Source organism: Ranitomeya imitator, chromosome 7 (genome assembly GCF_032444005.1).
Source record: "Ranitomeya imitator isolate aRanImi1 chromosome 7, aRanImi1.pri, whole genome shotgun sequence".
Lineage (NCBI taxonomy): Eukaryota > Metazoa > Chordata > Amphibia > Anura > Dendrobatidae > Ranitomeya > Ranitomeya imitator.
Window position 1 is genome coordinate 193,857,097 of NC_091288.1, and position 19,097 is coordinate 193,876,193.

General features: G+C 43.8%; 1 protein-coding gene across 1 annotated transcript in view; it reads right to left on the reverse strand.

Moving 5' to 3' along the window:
- BAIAP3 (BAI1 associated protein 3) overlaps nucleotides 1–19,097 on the reverse strand; it is a 236,132-nt gene that overhangs the window by 104,957 nt on the left and 112,078 nt on the right. The window contains exons 3-7 of the mRNA XM_069734301.1: nucleotides 11,961–12,042; nucleotides 8,415–8,501; nucleotides 8,017–8,124; nucleotides 5,726–5,785; nucleotides 2,249–2,315 (exon numbers count right to left, since the gene is read on the reverse strand). Of these exons, the coding sequence (XP_069590402.1) occupies nucleotides 2,249–2,315; nucleotides 5,726–5,785; nucleotides 8,017–8,124; nucleotides 8,415–8,501; nucleotides 11,961–12,042 (404 nt within the window). The remainder of the gene's footprint in view (nucleotides 1–2,248; nucleotides 2,316–5,725; nucleotides 5,786–8,016; nucleotides 8,125–8,414; nucleotides 8,502–11,960; nucleotides 12,043–19,097) is intronic.

A 19,097-nucleotide genomic window follows, 5' to 3' on the forward strand; every position in this document is an offset into this window, starting at 1 on the left:
GTTTTTTTGCTGGTCAATGAGTAACAACTGATTATTATTAGATCACTTCAGGTTGAATATGAACCATAGACAAGTGTTACGGGAAGAATCAATGATGGTCAATGTTGACCAAAGTTGACCAAGCCTTTGGGATGATGGCAACTGTTGACAAGGCTTAGGCTTAGTTTTTCAGTTCTTCACTTCCAATATGTGGACATATACATACACTGTATGTCAACATACAAGTTGGTATATATAGACTTGGATGAGATTATTTCGATTCAAGTCAGGCATGTAAAGAAACAAGAACAATGTACAAATCTGTTGACCACATTGACAACACTCACAGTAACTATTGGCCATGCCTAGTCAATTAATGATATTTAGCTTCACAGTTCTCTGCTAGTCAATGATTTGCAGATATCCAATGTATAAATTGTAGAGATGATCAAAACGTTCACTAGACCCTGATACAGTGGCCATATCGGTGTTTCTAGGCTGCAGCACGTGAGCCTGGTGAACCATCTCCTACTTATGTAATCCCTGGAACCACTCTTGATCTTTAGGTGACCTGTGTTTTACACTGCAAGGTTGACGTTGAGCCTGGCCTACAATTTAGAAGAGCTTCCAGAAATTGCAACAGGTAGAAGGCAGTTTAAAGAACTCTGGTATGGCGGCCATTGACTACCGACATGGTCACTGGATCAGCGTTATGGGTATCTTTTTTTATTATATCTATATCTAGAGAAAAGGAGGTAACCTCATGTCAAATACGCACCATAGTTGGGTTTCAAGAGAAAAGTCATGCTGATCAATGTTGACCCAAACGGACAATGCCATTAGGATGGTGCCCATTGTGATAATAAACATAGCAGATACACATAAACATTGAGTATTCAGACCAGAGTCCGGTATTACAAGAAAACAAAACCTATGTAGAGATCTGCTGCCCACGTTTATTATTTCCCCAAAGTTATGGCAACTAAAGTCTAGGCAATTTAATGTCTCGAAATTCATTTTTCTTAATGGTCCATAAATGAAAATGAATGTTTTGTAGAACTCCAAAAATCACACATAGTAATGATAAAGGAAGAGTAGTTAACATCCGGGGAAATATTGACCATAGTCAGATGTCAGGAGAATGAAGCTATAAAAGTCAATGTTGACCTAAGTTAATAATGAATTTGGGATGATGGCAACTGTTGACCAAGCTTAGGTTTGGTTTCTCAGCTTTTTGCCTCAGTGCTTCCAATGTGTAGGTATCAATATACATAGAAACTATACAAACATAGCAGCAAGTATACATAGATATAGAGAGCAATATTTAGATCAGAGACCTGAATATTTGGAACACATTAACACAGCTACAATGTGCCAATCATTGCCAAAAAATGGATTCTACCTTTTTTGGTTAAAGAACACAAAGCAGTGTAATATCTTATGGGTTTCCCAAGACATTGATGGCTTATCCTTAGGAACTCATAGATAGATCTTCACTAATTTTTGAGCAAAGTTACAGTGTTGCTCTGGAAAGAACTGCATGTATTCTCTTTATTGAGCCCCGATTTTTGCAACTCAGTCCCGTTTAAGTGTATAGGACTGAATTGCAATGCCAAGCACAGCCACCACAAAATGTCTAGAATTGCGCTAGGTAATAAAAAATGAAGATGATGTGTCACTTGTGAATGGAGTAACTATTAATCCACTGATCTGTGGGGGTACCACCACTAAGCTGATATTGATGGTCTATTCTAAAGTCATGGCAAACCCATAAATTGAGAAGTTCAATACGGATAAGAGAAAGAAAAGCAATTCTGGTCAATGTCGACCCAAACTGACAACACCTTTGGCACCTGTTGACCAAGAATAAAAGGTTAGACCATAGCTAGATATATATATATAGAGAAAGCCATCATGTTGGGTGTATGCCCACCAGACTCACAATATCTTTGGGATGGTGGCAGCTGTAGACCAGGCTTAGGCAACCTGTGGCTCTCCAGCTGTTGTTGAACTATATATTCCAGCAAGCCTAGTTCAACAACAGCTGGAAAGCAACAGAGGTTACCTCATTTGTACGTCAACATCTGGGAGATCCAGAGAAAGGAAAGAAGAGCAACATAATGGAAATTCGCAGCTTCCAACGATAATCTTCAACTTGACTTCAGAGCTAAATAAGTAAGTTGATGTTGGGATGAAATAGAAAAATATAACGCTAAAAAATAAGAGAGAAATTTAGACTTTTCATCATTTTAATGATGGAGATACTAACCATTGGCATCTTTTGCAAGAAGATTTCTGGCCTGAACCACTGTGACTTTCAAAGCGTAGATAGGTGCCTGGAAGAAAGGAACATCAAATGAAGAAATATAAAGGGAAGATCAGCTTTTGAAGATGAATGAAATGTACATCATATGCCTGCATTTGCCAAGTCTGTCGGCGGTCTATTAGAAAAAATATTTGAAAGAATTCAATTTAATATGTATTTGGATTTAAAATAAGGACATGTTAAGAGGTCGTCTAACGTAGCCTCAACACTTCATGTGTGGTCAAATTGCTTCTTCCTGAAGGGCGCGATTGCTTCGTTTCATGGGAATAAAACCTAAGTGAGGAGTATTCAACTTTTAAGAGGTTTTAGACAATGCTTATTTAGTAGAACTTACTACTGTTAAGCTGATCACAGTGATTGCCTGAGAAGGGACTCAAGATAAAGTGTTTAATTACCCTACAGCACCACCGCAGGAGAAGTAAAGCATTACACCGTTCCTATTGAAAATCAGTTGTCCATTTAATGCACAGAAGGGCTGGGTCCTCCAGTGTGAAAATCGCTCTCTTTGTAGAGCGTCACTGTGGATTATGAATAAGCTATAACCATAGAAAAAAAATACATGAACTGCACACCCAAAATCATACATGGATCTATTCCAGCTATGCAAAAAATTACTAATATGGACATGAGGTTCTTAGTTTAACATTCTGATCAGACTGTATGAAGCCCACTACAATGTCATCATGAACCTCTCAGTGGGTCCCTGACCCAAAAGGTGCTGAAGCTACCCTGGATCATTAGGGGGAGCATCATGGTGCACAGTGGCACCCAAGCTGCAAGGCAAAGCCCCCATGGCTTCAGGTCATACCAATCTACAGGCACAGCATCACCCCTCAGCACCAACATCTAGTTTATGAATAAGGTTCCTGAATCTTGGGCCCCCAGGGCCCGCATGGAATTGAAAACGTTCACCTAATATAGCTACGTCCCTGCTTACAGAGGTGGGAAGAAAGGTAGATAAAAAGACTTTGATCTCATACATAACGCTTTAAGTAATGTACAACTATAAGCAAATATTCTATATTCTTCCTGCAAGGAAGGCTAGCATGACTAGATATGAAGAGCTGTATTCATTGTGCCTTGATGTCATTACTGTGTAGGCCGTAACTGTTATATTTACGGCAAGTATATATTTACCATGAACTACTTGACCTGCGTAATGTTCACAATCTGCAGTTTGTTTACTGTATTTTTGTAGATCTGACGTCTCCAAAGGATGCATTTGTATGGACTAAAAACACTCATCGCCCCCTGAAATGCCTTAATTGCTCCATGTACTTTGCTTTGGAGACCTCAGAACCTGAACATTGTGCTCCTCTTTACTTGAGCTCATCATTATATTGTAGGTACATTGTAGAATAGCACACAGTCCATTGCACAGATGTGTAACATTCATATTTCTCTTGATCGCGTTTTTTCTATTCTCTACAGAAAGAAGGGGAACCTCTTTGAGACGACCTAAAATTGCAATGAACACGGGTCTTTTGAGCTGTCTGTACACATGAAATAAAAGTCCGATGAAATGGCCAACTTGGACTGTTTTGAAAGACCATCATTTCGATATTATACGAACGTTCATAAGAGCTGGTGGCAGACTACGGCCTGACAATAGTGTGATCACATTGGATTTTTCAGTATTTTTTGGCTAATATTACAAGTGCATGATATGATTGGCCAAATGGTAATTTAACATTTTTTTCAGCTTCCTACTTTGCCCATTTAAACTGGCACATTGATGGCATGGTCATTTCTAAGAATGAACCTCTGGACAATTCCAGCTGATCAGCTTTAGAGGAGTGGTACTATCAAAGAAGAGGACAAGGGTGCATAATATATGATGGGGCGGAAATCTGGTCTGCATAAAGAGGTGGTATTTTGGAGAGGTTCACTGTACTCCTAGTTCAGTCTACAATACAAGATCTCGTACCCGTGGCCATATTATGGGGTAAGGATCTGAAGCTGGAACGGTTTGAAGTTTGTGATCTTATATTTCTCCTATAGAAGCACAGAATACATAAGGCTGCGTAAAGCCAAACTGTAGACACTAGAATTGAGTAAAATGATTTGCCGGACCTTGATATTCCGTACTGTGAAATTCCAACAAACTGCTGGCAACCCTGGCACCTGTTCTGATTAAGAAGGACCTACGGCGCAACAACGTTTTGATGTGACATAGTCTTGAGATGGAGAGCGCCTACTTATCAGAAAAAGCGCTCTGGATGCCAGCAGGTAGTGCACAGCTTACAGTGATCTGGCACAGAGTACAAACGTGGCCGCTAGACCAAAGTCCTGGGAATCGTTTTGCTCAACTATAGCAAATACTCTTTTTACCACCCACCATGCAATACATACATGCGTCCTGCCGCTTAATCCTAAGTCTGCGGCACTAAATATTTGAAGATAGCCAAGTATTGAGCTAATCTCAGCCATCATCAATGCCAAGGACTTGTAATGGAGTGGAAGGACACATGCGCAACCCGTTACTTCATAAGATTTCTCCTGACTGCGGTCTTGAGGCTAAACACTAAATTACCAATTATCACGTTTTCAATGGATAAGTGGTCATTTATTTATTATTTATTTAACGGCCTTCGGCTCAATTTCGAGCCATGGCGACTTGATGGATGAATGATCCGTTGGAAGATCGATCTTTTGGAAGCCTAGATAGATCCACCAGGGTCTTCTCCGATTGTATCAGGCCATCAGGTTGCTGGTCTTCCTTTTCATCTTGTTCATTCTATTCTTATTCTTATGCTGTCATTCTCCAGTGATGATGTGTGCAAAGTAGGTTGTAGTTGTATGATGTGTCCAAAGTAGGCAAGTCGTAGCTTGGTGATTCTTTCTTCCAGTGACATGTCTAACTTGATTTGTTCCAAAATTGATTTATTTGTTCTTCTTGATATCCATGGTACTGATAACATCATTCTCCAACACCACATTTCGAAAGGCTTTGATTCTTCTTCTGTCTTGTTTCTTCAACGCCCGGGGTGATCATTTATGAAGATGGAGATACCCTTTTAACCAAGTTAAGATAAGGGTAGCCGCATTGTACTAACGCAATTGGGCAACCTGGGCTACCTTGCCTGGTCTTCGTACAGCTAGTTCTGTTTAAGAAGTCCGGACTGATTGACTGGATGTTATTAAGTATTATCAGTAATATCCTCTAATTTAAAGGGTCCTCTTAAGCACTGGTGGACACAGAGATGAGATGGTCCTTGTGCATGAACATTATTTGGGCCCTTTATAGCCCAATAGTAAATCATGATGCCCAATTCCACCTGGTTAGAAGGTGGATTTGGCCTCCTTATTTATTGGGCAGGTTTCACCAATGGTATTTCCACCCCTGCTCTCATGGTGATAGGTTCACACTATTTTCATATCCAGCAGATAACATGGCCGCACATTTTGTAATCACTTTACCTTTGACTCTTTGACACGCATCAGGATGGACTCGTGGTCAATCTCGCTCATTCCAAAAACCTGTGAAAATAAATATATATTTGTACTGAGGAAGAGAGAGCTAGCAAGGCATTATTATGGTAGGAGTACGAAGCCGGGGGATATATGTTTGGTGTCTAATTATCCTCTGTAGCCGAGTGCAACCTGCCATGTTTTCCCTGCAATTTGGCAATCTCTCTGAAGGCAGCAGCTCAGCAAGTGCAGGATGACATTTCCAAAGCCAATTGCCTTTGTCTCCGTTGCATCATGACATGGAGTTTGTGCAATGACTGTCCACAGGCTTTCTGCTTAAAGGGATGGATGCTTAAAGCAAATGTCACTGGTTGTCACATGGAAACCTTTGCATTGTGCATCTTCTAGAGGCAGAATGTGCTGCCATCATTGCTATGGCCGAGCTTAAAACCTTAGCTCTTCAATGTGAGCATCCAATATATAGGGTCTAGGAACTAGAAGGAAATTGGATTAGGGAGGGGTGCATAATAGGAAGTGATGCCTGGGGAAAATTACATTTATCACTTTAAATGTGTTCGGAAGGTTGTCAGTTTTTTGGCAAACTGTTTTCTAGAAGGGTTCACCATAAATCCATTGATCATAGAGTGTCCTGCTACTCAGATGTCTTGTGATCAGATGTAATCTACAGAAGAAGTTGTTTAATTTCCCTGCAGCGCCACCACTGGAGAAATCAAGTATTACACAGTTCATATGGAAATCATGTGTTGTCTGCAATTCATGGACATGTTGAGACCTCGAGATCTAGATAGAAATGTTCTTTGGGTTTTTCATTGGCATTGCAAATCTGCAACAATATAGACCTGTTGCATATCGTCAAATACCCAGGGTTATATTTGCTACATGTGAATGGGGTTTGTACTGTCATTTTTGATGGGAAATTAACATAAAACATTTGCAACCAGTGCCCATGGCAGACTTGGTGCGTTTTACCAGTTATAGTACAGATGCAATGTCTGGACTTTGTCGTTCTGTTGAATTTGGCTTATATCACCCTGGGTCCAAGGATTCCTGCCGTAGGGTATGGGGTGTCACAGAACATAGGCCTTCATACACATTAGCATAAGTGAGATGGAACCATGCTGACTGTGACATGGCCAGCCGACCACCTAATGTACATGGGGACCCCCAGATTTTATCCCAACAGATTAGGTAAGGTGAAAGACGGTAGTTTGAGGTCAACGTCCTATCCTTATGTTCTCCTGTTAGATCAGCCACCGCTTGAGTCTGGTAGCAATTTACATCCCATAGTGAACTCTCGGATGTAAAAAAAAAAAAATGTAATTTTTTTCTTTTAGGGGTCTCCCCTATTTTTTAACAACCAGCTAAGGCAAAGCAGACAGCTGGGCGCTGATATTAATAGGCTGGGAAGGGCCACAGATATTGGCCCCTTCCCAGCCCAATTTGACCAGCCCTCGGCCTCCCCAGAAATGGTGAATCCATTAGATACACCAATTCTGGCTTTCAGCCTCAGCTCTTTTTCTAATTGCCCTGGTGTGTTTGCAATTGGGGTAATAGGATTGTGGGGTTGACATCAGCAGCTGGCGCTGACATCAAGCCCACGGGTTAGTAATGGAGAAGCACCAGCCACACAAAGTCACGCAACCTAAGAATAGGGCAGCCTAAGTATCCTACTTATACCTTCAAGTAAGGATATAATTTTACTTAGGAGGTTCATGTCCATTACAGGGAATCTGTCACCAGGTTTTTGCTGCCTCATCTGAGAAAGGCATGATGCAGGGACAGAGACCCTGATTCCAGTAATGTGTCACTTTCTGAGCTGCTTGTTATACTTTTGATAAAAATCAGTTTTATCTGCTGCACATTTAGCAGTTCTCTGAGTGCTGAGCTGTGGATAACCTGTGTAGTCCTCTAGTGATAATCTCTTGCTCATAAAACAATGATTTTACCAAAACTACGGCAAGCAGCCCAGTAAGTGACACATCGCTGGAATCAGGGTCTCTTTGTTTCTACATTATGTTGCTCTCATATTAGGCAACAAACACAGGTGACAGATTCCTTGTAAAGGAGATATTTTAGACTGAAGATTAGTTTTTGGAGTGGTTGACATCATATGTGTTCATGGTAATACTGAGTGAGCTGACCGTGGTGCTGATGTTAATGGCAGTGATGGAAAATGCATTTTTATTAGCAATGATTTTTTTTTTTTTTAAAGACAGGTCAGGAGACACATTTATAGGAATGATAATTATATATGTTATATTGAAGCAGAGGTCACATACCCTTTGAAGGTAGTAATACAGTTCTTCTTCACTGGCGACATGTTCAGAGGATACGACGCCGGCCATATAAACTAATGTGTAGAGAATTTCCTCATACAGCATTTCCAGCTTGGAAAAAAATATATAAGAGTTTTATTATGTTTAGACTTATAGCTATTGTGTAGTTCATTATTGATTTTACAAATTCTAATCATATTGGGCCCAGATACTAGAGGGATTGGCGGAAACCGGAGAAGGAGGGGGAAACCCACACACATATGGGAAGAACATACAAACTCCTTGCAGATGTTTGATGCATTCTCACGAGCTCAAAAAATAAATAAATAAATATATATATATTTATTAAATCTTAATGCCAGAAACATTGCTGCAAAGTTTTTCGATTTGCATACATTCACCTCTCTTTTGGACGGTCTCAGCTTGTCTGTGGCTCGGTGTTCGCCCGTGTTCTCGTGAGGAGGTGGGATGCTGTTATTTAAAACACCCTGGAAAGAAAAATCAAAAGATTATCTGCAATAAAACTTGAAAAAAAAAAAACTTATTTTACGTCCCTGACCATCTGCTCATGCAAAATAACATCTATTACTCAGAGTTTTGCATACATTTATATTGCGTATGGATAAAAATACAAAAGATTGGTCATCAGGCATTACAGGCTGTGAGGTTTAGGAGGGTTCCATTAAAAAAAAAAAAATTATTAAAGGGGAATAAATAAGTGAGTGGTTGTTATATTAGGTCTAATGCGGAGTAGGTCTAGAAACATGGTCGAGTCTTCAACTTTGGGTTGACGTGCCATGCTGGGAGTTGTAGTTTTTAAACAACTGGAATGCAATAGGTTGAAGAACAGGATTTGGGTCTATGGTGCCACTGAATTGGTGAATCTCTTGGTCCCCTATGCCCTAAATGTGCTCTGACGATTCTGCAGCCATTTGGGTAAGCTGCATGTTCATAAGTCTAGAACCACCGGTAATGGTGAAGTCTGTTTTAACTGAAGACAGATTTTACGCACCTACTAAGCACCTGTGTTCCCCCCCTACCCACCCGTGTTCCCCTCCTACCCACCCGTGTTCCTCTCCTGCGCACCCGTATTCCCCTCCTACCCACCCATGTTCCCCTCCTACCCACCCATGTTCCCCTCCTACCCTCCGGGGTGCACTTCCTACACACCTGTGTTCCCCTACTACGCACCCATGTTCCCCTCCTACACCCCGGGGTGCGCTTCCTACACACCCGTGTTCCCCTACTACGCACCCATGTTCCCCTCCTACACACCCATGTTCCCCTCCTACACCCTGGGGTGCGCTTCCTACACACCCGTGTTCCCCTACTACGCACCCATGTTCCCCTCCTACGCACCCGTGTTCCCCTACTACGCACCCGTGTTCCCCTCCTACACCCTGGGGTGCGCTTCCTACACACCCGTGTTCCCCTACTACGCACCCATGTTCCCCTCCTACGCACCCGTGTTCCCCTACTACGCACCCATGTTCCCCTCCTACACCCCGGGGTGCGCTTCCTACACACCCGTGTTCCCCTACTACGCACCCATGTTCCCCTACTACGCACCCGTGTTCCCCTACTACGCACCCGTGTTCCCCTCCTACACCCCGGGGTGCGCTTCCTACACACCCGTGTTCCCCTACTACGCACCCATGTTCCCCTCCTACGCACCCATGTTCCCCTCCTACACCCTGGGGTGCGCTTCCTACACACCCGTGTTCCCCTACTACGCACCCATGTTCCCCTCCTACGCACCCGTGTTCCCCTACTACGCACCCATGTTCCCCTCCTACACCCCGGGGTGCGCCTCCTACACACCCATGTTCCCCTCCTATACCCCAGGGTGCGCTTCCTACACACCCGTGCTCCCCTACTACGCACCCATGTTCCCCTCCTACCCACCGGGGTGCACTTCCTACACACCCATGCTCCCCTACTACGCACCCATGTTTTCCTCCTACGCACCCATGTTCCCCTACTACGCACCCATGTTCCCCTCCTACCCCCCGGGGTGCGCTTCCTACACACCCGTGTTCCCCTACTACGCACCCATGTTCCCCTCCTACGCACCAGGGTGCGCCTCCTACACACCCATGTTCCCCTCCTACACCCCGGGGTGCGCTTCCTACACACCCGTGTTCCCCTACTACGCACCCATGTTCCCCTCCTACCCACCGGGGTGCACTTCCTACACACCCGTGCTCCCCTACTACGCACCCATGTTTTCCTCCTACGCACCCGTGTTCCCCTACTACACACCCATGTTCCCCTCCTACCCCCCGGGGTGCGCTTCCTACACACCCGTGTTCCCCTACTACGCACCCATGTTCCCCTCCTACCCCCCGGGGTGCGCTTCCTACACACCCGTGTTCCCCTCCTACGCACCGGTGTGCGCCTCCTACACACCCATGTTCCCCTCCTACACCCCGGGGTGCGCTTCCTACACACCCATGTTCCCCTACTACGCACCCATGTTTTCCTCCTACGCACCCGTGTTCCCCTACTACGCACCCGTGTTCCCCTACTACGCACCCGTGTTCCCCTACTACGCACCCATGTTCCCCTCCTACCCCCCGGGGTGCGCTTCATACACACCCGTGTTCCCCTACTACGCACCCATGTTCCCCTCCTACGCACCGGTGTGCGCCTCCTACACACCCATGTTCCCCTCCTACACCCCGGGGTGCGCTTCCTACACACCCATGTTCCCCTACTACGCACCCATGTTTTCCTCCTACGCACCCGTGTTCCCCTACTACGCACCCATGTTCCCCTCCTACCCCCCGGGGTGCGCTTCATACACACCCGTGTTCCCCTACTACGCACCCATGTTCCCCTCCTACGCACCGGTGTGCGCCTCCTACACACCCATGTTCCCCTCCTACACCCCGGGGTGCGCTTCCTACACACCCATGTTCCCCTACTACGCACCCATGTTTTCCTCCTACGCACCCATGTTCCCCTACTACGCACCCGTGTTCCCCTACTACGCACCCGTGTTCCCCTACTACGCACCCGTGTTCCCCTACTACGCACCCATGTTCCCCTCCTACCCCCCGGGGTGCGCTTCATACACACCCGTGTTCCCCTACTACGCACCCATGTTCCCCTCCTACGCACCGGTGTGCGCCTCCTACACACCCATGTTCCCCTCCTACCCCCCGGGGTGCGCTTCATACACACCCGTGTTCCCCTACTACGCACCCATGTTCCCCTCCTACGCACCGGTGTGCGCCTCCTACACACCCATGTTCCCCTCCTACACCCCGGGGTGCGCTTCCTACACACCCATGTTCCCCTCCTACGCACCCGTGTGCACCTCCTGCGCACCCATGTTCCCCTCCTACGCACCTGTGTGTGCTTCCTAGGCACCCATGTTCCCCTCCTACCCCCCGGGGTGCGCTTCCTACACACCCGTGTTCCCCTACTACGCACCCATGTTCCCCTCCTACGCACCGGTGTGCGCCTCCTACACACCCATGTTCCCCTCCTACACCCCGGGGTGCGCTTCCTACACACCCATGTTCCCCTCCTACGCACCCGTGTGCACCTCCTGCGCACCCATATTCCCCTCCTACGCACCTGTGTGTGCTTCCTACGCACCCATGTTCCCCTCCTACCCCCTGGGGTGCGCTTCCTACACACCTTTGTATGCCTTCTACACTAGTTCGTCCTATCTCCATTACATCTACACCAGAGGTGTCAAACTACATTCCTCGAGGGCCGCAAACAGGTCATGTTTTCAGGATTTCCTTAGCATTGCACAAGGTGCTGGAATCATTCTGTGCAGGTGATTAAATTATCACCTGTGCAATACAAGGAAATCCTGAAAACATGACCTGTTTGCAGCCCTCGAGGAATGCAGTTTGACACCTCTGATCTACACTGCGGCTATTTTAGGAGCGGAGGAATAATAATGGCACAAACATCTGAACATACTGTACCTCGGTCCTCCAATACCGCTGCATGCTTTCTTGCTTCTGAAGTACGCTTTTCATTCTATCGAAAAAATCACCCGTCTCCTCACTGGGAAGGAAAGAGATATATGATTTCAGATTCACGTAAGGGGCACGTTAGCTAAAATTGCATGTTTGCCATTATCAGCAAATTATAGTGAAAAAAATAACAGTTTAATTTGACATGGTTTAGGGAGCATTGCTTGCTTTACGATTAAAGGGAATCTTTCAGCAGGTTTTTGGTGTATAAATCTGACTGCAGCACAACGTAGGGACAGAAAGCCTGATTCCAGTGATGTGTCACTTACTATGCTGTGTGTTTAAATACAATCACTGTTTTATCAGCAGGAGATTACCACTAGTGGACTAGTTGTCTTGTGCCACATAGTCCTCCTGCTTTGTGTAACTCCGCCCTCTTCACAAATTGGCAGCTTCCTGTCTATGCACAGTGTACACAGAAAGCGGCCAATTAGTGTTGTGGGCAGGGTTATTAAGAATTCAGCATTCAGAAAACTGCTATATCTGCAGCAATTAAAATCAGCAATTTTACTCAAAACTACAGCAAGCAGCCCAGTAAATAAGCACTCCCATCTAAGTTTTTATCTTAATACATTGCAGTCATCATATTATATAGCACTGTGTACTTACAATTGCTCATTTTGCCTTTTTACCCTGTTAATTCGTCTCTTTTCCATTAGGCCTATCACATCATTTGATTAAAAACTTGCTCTATGTAGCAAGAGTAAAAAATTTTCCCTGCATGAGTCATCATTAGAACTACAACTCCAAATCTCTGCAAAGTCCTTGGTAGTCCAGCTCCACCTCCTCTTGTTGCTCCACTCATCCCCTTTCCAGGGACTTTGCAGTAATAAATAATTGTAGTTCTAATGATGACTCTTGCAGGGAAAAAGAGACTTCCTCTTTTTACACAGGGCTAAGAAGAATTCAGCTACTCTGTTTTTCATCACATGATGTCATAGACCTAATGGAAAAGAAAATAATTAACTGGGTAGAAAGACAAAATGAGCAATTGTAATTACACATTGCTAAATAAAAAGATTATTGCAACATATTAAAAGGATAAATTATTTGATGGGAGCGCCTCTTTAAGGAACACATTGCTGGAATCCGGGTCTCTGTACCTACATCATGCTGTTCTCAGATTATATAACAAAAACCTGCTGACAGATTTCCGTTAAAATGTTCTTTTTTCCACAATAAAGACAAAAATGCAATATAATTGGTTCAAATCACGAACTATCAAGTCCATCTCCCTTACAGTATGTGGTCAGCAATAGGGCTCGTGAACAGTGCGAGCCCAGCTCAGGATGGCTCATGATGGAAGGATAGAACCAACGCAACGATCTCCTCTCCTTACGTTATAGGACTCCATCTAAGTCTCATGGGAAGAAATGCGAGAGGGGGAAAATAAAATGGAACTGATTATATTCAATTATTGATCTACCAAGTCCATTTCCTTTATGTACTCAGGTCCCACCTCTAACGAATTGTATCCCTACAAAAGGAGAGCTCTGCACGATGGGGTCCTGGAAAAAAGGGGGGTCTATTCCAGGGAGGTCATGTCTTAATTTTAATCAGCGGTCTTCATGGAATCATAACACGTTAGAAAACAAATGGAAAATGTATGGAGTTGTAAAAATAGAGTGGAGGTGCCTTTAGGGTTAACCCTAACCCTAACCCTCCTCTTGGGTGGTAAACCGTGGGCAATCAGATGTGCAATGCAATGGTTTCATTTTTCTGGTAAGATCCCAGAAGAAACTGTTTGAGAAGTCTACAAGACATCAGAAAAGCCAATACAGAACACAACTGAAGTCATCAGTCAAAATAAACCTACTCGCTGCGGGTGTCCACTTCCAAGCCGACCCATCCCAACTTTTACTATGGGGCCCTTTCATGACTTAAGGCACTTGAAAATATAAAATATTCACTCCTCGTGGTCTAGGTTACCAGCCACCTCTGCAGTCTATCAGAGGAGGCAAGGAGAGGGAGCTTACGTGCTCTAAGCTTCAGAGCCTGCAAGCACTAGTCTAAAGCTGGCCGGATTGTGGGGTACAACCAGCTTTAGTGCCCCTGCATTTGTCCATGACCATGCAACATAAAGTGCAGTCAGTGTCAGTCTTCAGGAGTCATCGCTCCCCCCGGCAAGCAGGAAGTCGAGAGGCAGGGGGAGCTGTGCGCTTCTGCATAAAGAAGATTAGAGCAAACCTCATTAAAACTCTTCAAATACATAATATAATTAGGCATTACCTGTATTAAAAGTACATATGGTTAATGTTTCTAATGTTATTCCTATAAAAAGAGGTAATTTCTCTCCTTGACTTAATACAGAGCTGATTATTCTATTGTCTCAGCAGGCGCTGGGTCTCTCGATAGCTATTTCGATGAACAAATTGCCGGCACATAATTATAAAGTTGCACAATCAATATCGTTTTCTACAGGAGATCAACTAGAACGGCGCGGTGACGGGTGAGCGGGGGGGGGGGGGGGGGGCACTTAATGTTCACTCTGTTAATTTGTTCTTAAACAATAATCTTATTGAATATTTTCAGATATCAAAAGCAAAGAATCTAACAAAACCTAAGGGTGGAAATAAAGGAAAATACATTAAGAGATTATTTAATTTTATTATTATACTTGTAGGTCGGAAATTGGGTCTTGATGGAACAGTAAAGGCGAAACGAACGCACTTGAAGAAGAGTTAACAAATCAGTCTAAAAGAAAAACCTCTTAAGCACCCCCCATATGCTTTAGATAGAAGTCTCTTTGTCGGCAGTCATCTCAGCCAACTCTACCATAGCTCTGTCGTGTGCTCCTGGGTTCTTTATGAGACAGCTGCATTGGAGGTGGAGAATGAAAGGATCGGCAGTCCGAAATCATACATGCCACAATCTTATCTCACCCAAAATAGTCTGTCATTGGAAAGTTGGGGTCACCCATGCACGTTAGGCTGACCGGACATACTCATCAATATCGGTGGGTTCCGCTGACATTAGTCTAATGTGCATGGGGGCATAACTTTATGTTTCTGTTTAATATATGGGGACTTTTGAGGATATTTTGATATTTGGGGACTTTTCTGCACGCTCACTGTCTTATGGTCATATTTGACACAGGTCTTTCCTTTATTTGCTACATCCAATCGATCACTCACTCATGTTACCTGCATCTCAAAAATATCACCAAAATCCTACCTTTTCTCACCTTTGAAACTGCAAAAACTCTTATTCTGTCTCGTCTGGACTACCGCAACTCTCTACTGATCGATCTCCCTCTAACCCAGTGTTCCCCAAGCCCGGTCCTCAAGACCCACCAACAGGTCATGTTTTGAGGACTTCCTTAGTATTGCACAGGTGATGGAATTCTTGCCTGTCCACGTTATACAATTATCACCTGGGCAAAACTAAGGAACTCCTGAAAACATGACCTGCTGGTGGCTCTTGAGGACTGGAGCTGAGAAACTAAACTTTTTTTGTTTCCAATCCGTACTGAATGCAGCAGTCAGGGTTGTATTTCTGTCCAGCTGCTACACCGATGCCTCCACCTTGTGCCAGTCCTTACACTGGTTGCCCATTCACTACAGAATACAATACAAACTCATCTCTTTTACCCATATAGCTCTCCACAATTCTGCATCACCCTATATCTCCTCCCTCATCTGTCTATCACCCTTCCCGTGCCCTCCATTCTGCAACTGTTCCAAGTTTAACATTCTCCACAGATCGAACCTTGTACCTCCGTCTCCGAGACCTCTCTCGTGCTGCACCAGTTTTCTGGAATGCACTACCCCAGATGATCTGACTAATACAAAGCCCTCGGTTTTTTTTACTTATGCTTTGAAAACACATCTCTTTAGAGAAGCCTATCACCTCAATTCACTAATCTAACTTTTCTCTCTTCTTGTTTTCTAAATTTTCCTCAATCTTTGACCCTTGCTGTTCATCCGTCTCAACATACTACATGCACCCAATAGCACTTGGTAACTGCACAGATCTTGGGTGATGGCCGGATCATGCAGGTTATTTGAATACCCCTATTTATTATAATGATGGCTGGATCATACATAACAAGCACGTTCTGCCTATTGTGTACCCCTATTTCCTTATAGACTGTAAGCTCGCGAGCAGAACCCTCACTCTTGTAATTGGTGAATGTGTTAATTTCTGATGCCTTTATTGTCTGTCAATGTCCCCACTTAATTGTAAAGAGCTGCGGATTTGTCGGCACTATAGAAATAAAATTATTATTACTATTAGTGTTATGCCCAAAGCAGGACCTGCGGAACAGTGCATGACACAGTGGTTCACTCTTTGGTGGTCTTTGAATCCTTGTGTCATGCACAGGCCCTAATGATACAGATCACCAATTTCATTGATATATTCCTTTGTTTTCAGATGGCCAAGCCAATATCAAATGTGCATGCTTTTCTCACCCACGCTTTGGTCAAATTAACATTTAGGAAAGGTTTTCCGGCTGTAAGAAATATACTAATGAGCTATAAATCAAATTACACAGAGGTAGAGAAAGATCAGGGGCAAAGAACCAAAGCAATGTGGTATGATCACAGCCATCAAATGTCAGCCGATTGGCTACGCGGTGGTCATTTAATAGCTTGTTTAGACATGCTGACCCAAATTCCTTGTACAAAGAACAAACATAGTTACAAATGGCCTTAAAAATCACCACATCTGACAAATTTGCCTTTTGCTCATGTTTTTAGGTAAGTTTAGTCAAGCCGATAGTCTGAGCTCATGCCAATCTTCCCTCCCCGATTTCTAAATGTTCCTTAAATTTGTGCATTAGAGTACCAGGAATTTAGTAACATAGGGGTTACTTGGTCTGGAGAGAAAAAAGCATATTAGTGTTTCACTTTAATCACTGTGTTTTGTCTACGGATTTTGCCATAGAAAGGCCCAGTCAAATATCTATAGAAAGATTTCACGCCATCATAATAGTTTGATCATAGAATGTCCTGGTCCAAAAACCCCAAGAATCAGTTGTAATGTGTAAGAGATACAAGTGCTCAGTTCCCCTACAGCACCTCCGCAGGGCAAATAAAGTATTACACAGTGCCCGCTGGAAACAACTTAATGTTTCTGCACAGTTCTGCCGAGTCTTCCAGACTGAAATTTGTTCTTTTTAGCTTCTAAATGAGGAACACAACCCCATTGTCTAAATATTTAACATTTGATTGGCTTTGTTTCTTAGTTTTCTCTTTCTTTTTTAACATTTTCATCCATCTTCAGCATTTTTCATCCATACAGGTGAGCACTAATTAATAGAATCTATGCACACTGCATCATTAATTTTAATGATATGTTTGATCTATTAAGTGAACTCCTGCTTTGATACAGATCTTATTAAAAAAGAGGGGAAAAATGACCTCTATGTAAAGCGCACACACTGACGCAGAACATGTCAGCTGATATCAAACAGGGAGCAGCGAGAGCGGGAATAAAAGAGATAACCATGACGTCTTGTGCAAACCATTTTACTTTGGGGGTCTCAAAAGATCATTCATTATTTCCCACGGACTATAAATTGCAGAGTAAATATATTTATGTGGCATGGGACAAGAACTGTTTCGTTTGGGAGTCACATGGCTCCCACACACATTAGATTAGTGTTGGCTGCACCCGCCAATATGAACAGGTTTGGCCAACACTCCAAAGTGTAAGAGGGCCCCAAACCACTGACAGTTGAGGGATATGTCGATCCAGTATGTCTGATTTTGGGTTGCTGATCGTATTGTCTTGTCATGATTGCATGACGTCCGGCAGCGGCTCTCTCAGAGAACACAAGAGCACTTGGCCAAGCGAATACTCCTGTGCATGGGAAAGTTGGCCAAGATGGCTGCTGGTTGAATGGTCAACCAAAGCATTGTTTGGCTGACAGCCATCTAAGGTATAGGGCTGATTTTGCTCTCACCTGAGGCAAAGATTCAGTTTGTTGCCTTAGTGCTATAGGTAAATATTCCAAAAGCCAAGGAACAGTGGCCTACGGGTCATAAGTGCTTCTCGTGGTCAACTACCCTCTATCATCCTCTGCAGGGAGATCATGAAACAGGTTGCCACTAGAGGTGGTGAGTTCTCCTACAATGGAAGTCTGCAAACAGAGGCTGGGAAGACATCTGTCTGGGTTGATTTAGTGAATCCTGCATTGAGCAGGGTGTTGGACACGATGACCTTCCAACTCTACCATTGCATGATTCAATTATTTAGCATTTTATACTGTAGAAACATCTACATTCTGCTCTTTTAACAAGACAAACAGGTGTTTACAGAACAACACCCACATATTCCTATTTTTAATTCACAAGATAAACAGTAACAAAAACTAGTCAGACCAAGAGGGATCTTGATATATACTGTGGAGTCTCAAAATATCCAACATCATATCAAGAGCCATATTTGTCAATAGGCACTTGAGGTCCAGTGCCTAGGGCGGCAAGTAGCAGAGGGGAGGGTGGCACCAAACAGCTTCCAAACATTTTTTTTTTTAATAACACACTCTCCTGTTTGTGTTGCACTTGTGTGGAATTGATGAGGTGAAGGGGGTGAACAGACCAGAAAGCCACAAGATTTAGAAGAGGCTGCTCCACCAATCAGTATATGGTTACACTGAGAGAAGCAGCACCGCTCAGGAAGGAGGAAGAGCTGCTGTTGCCTATATGTAGGAGTCCAAGATAAAATTGGAGTGCATGTACACTCGCGCTGGATGACTCCTGCTTTTGTCTTGATGCAATGATAGCCAGAGATTGGTCTGTAGACTAAGTAGGCAACTTCGCAATGAGATCTTCACAAGGGAATGTCACGCCGATCCTACTCCCAAGATTATGGTGTAAAGTGGCACCGGTGTAATCATGGCCTGGTCATTCAATCAGCATCTCTAAAGTAAGAAAGGACTTTCGACAATACCAATTGTAAATTTACATTTATCAATTATCGTTATAAACAGCGTTAACCTAGATCTCATCGTTGCAATTGCTTGAAAAGAAAATAAATGATGATGATGCTAAGTTTAAATATGCTTTACTGGTGGCGCACTTAGACTTCGTGCCTACATATGACCCTGTATACATCCATGATGGAGAGGGTGTAGGTGCA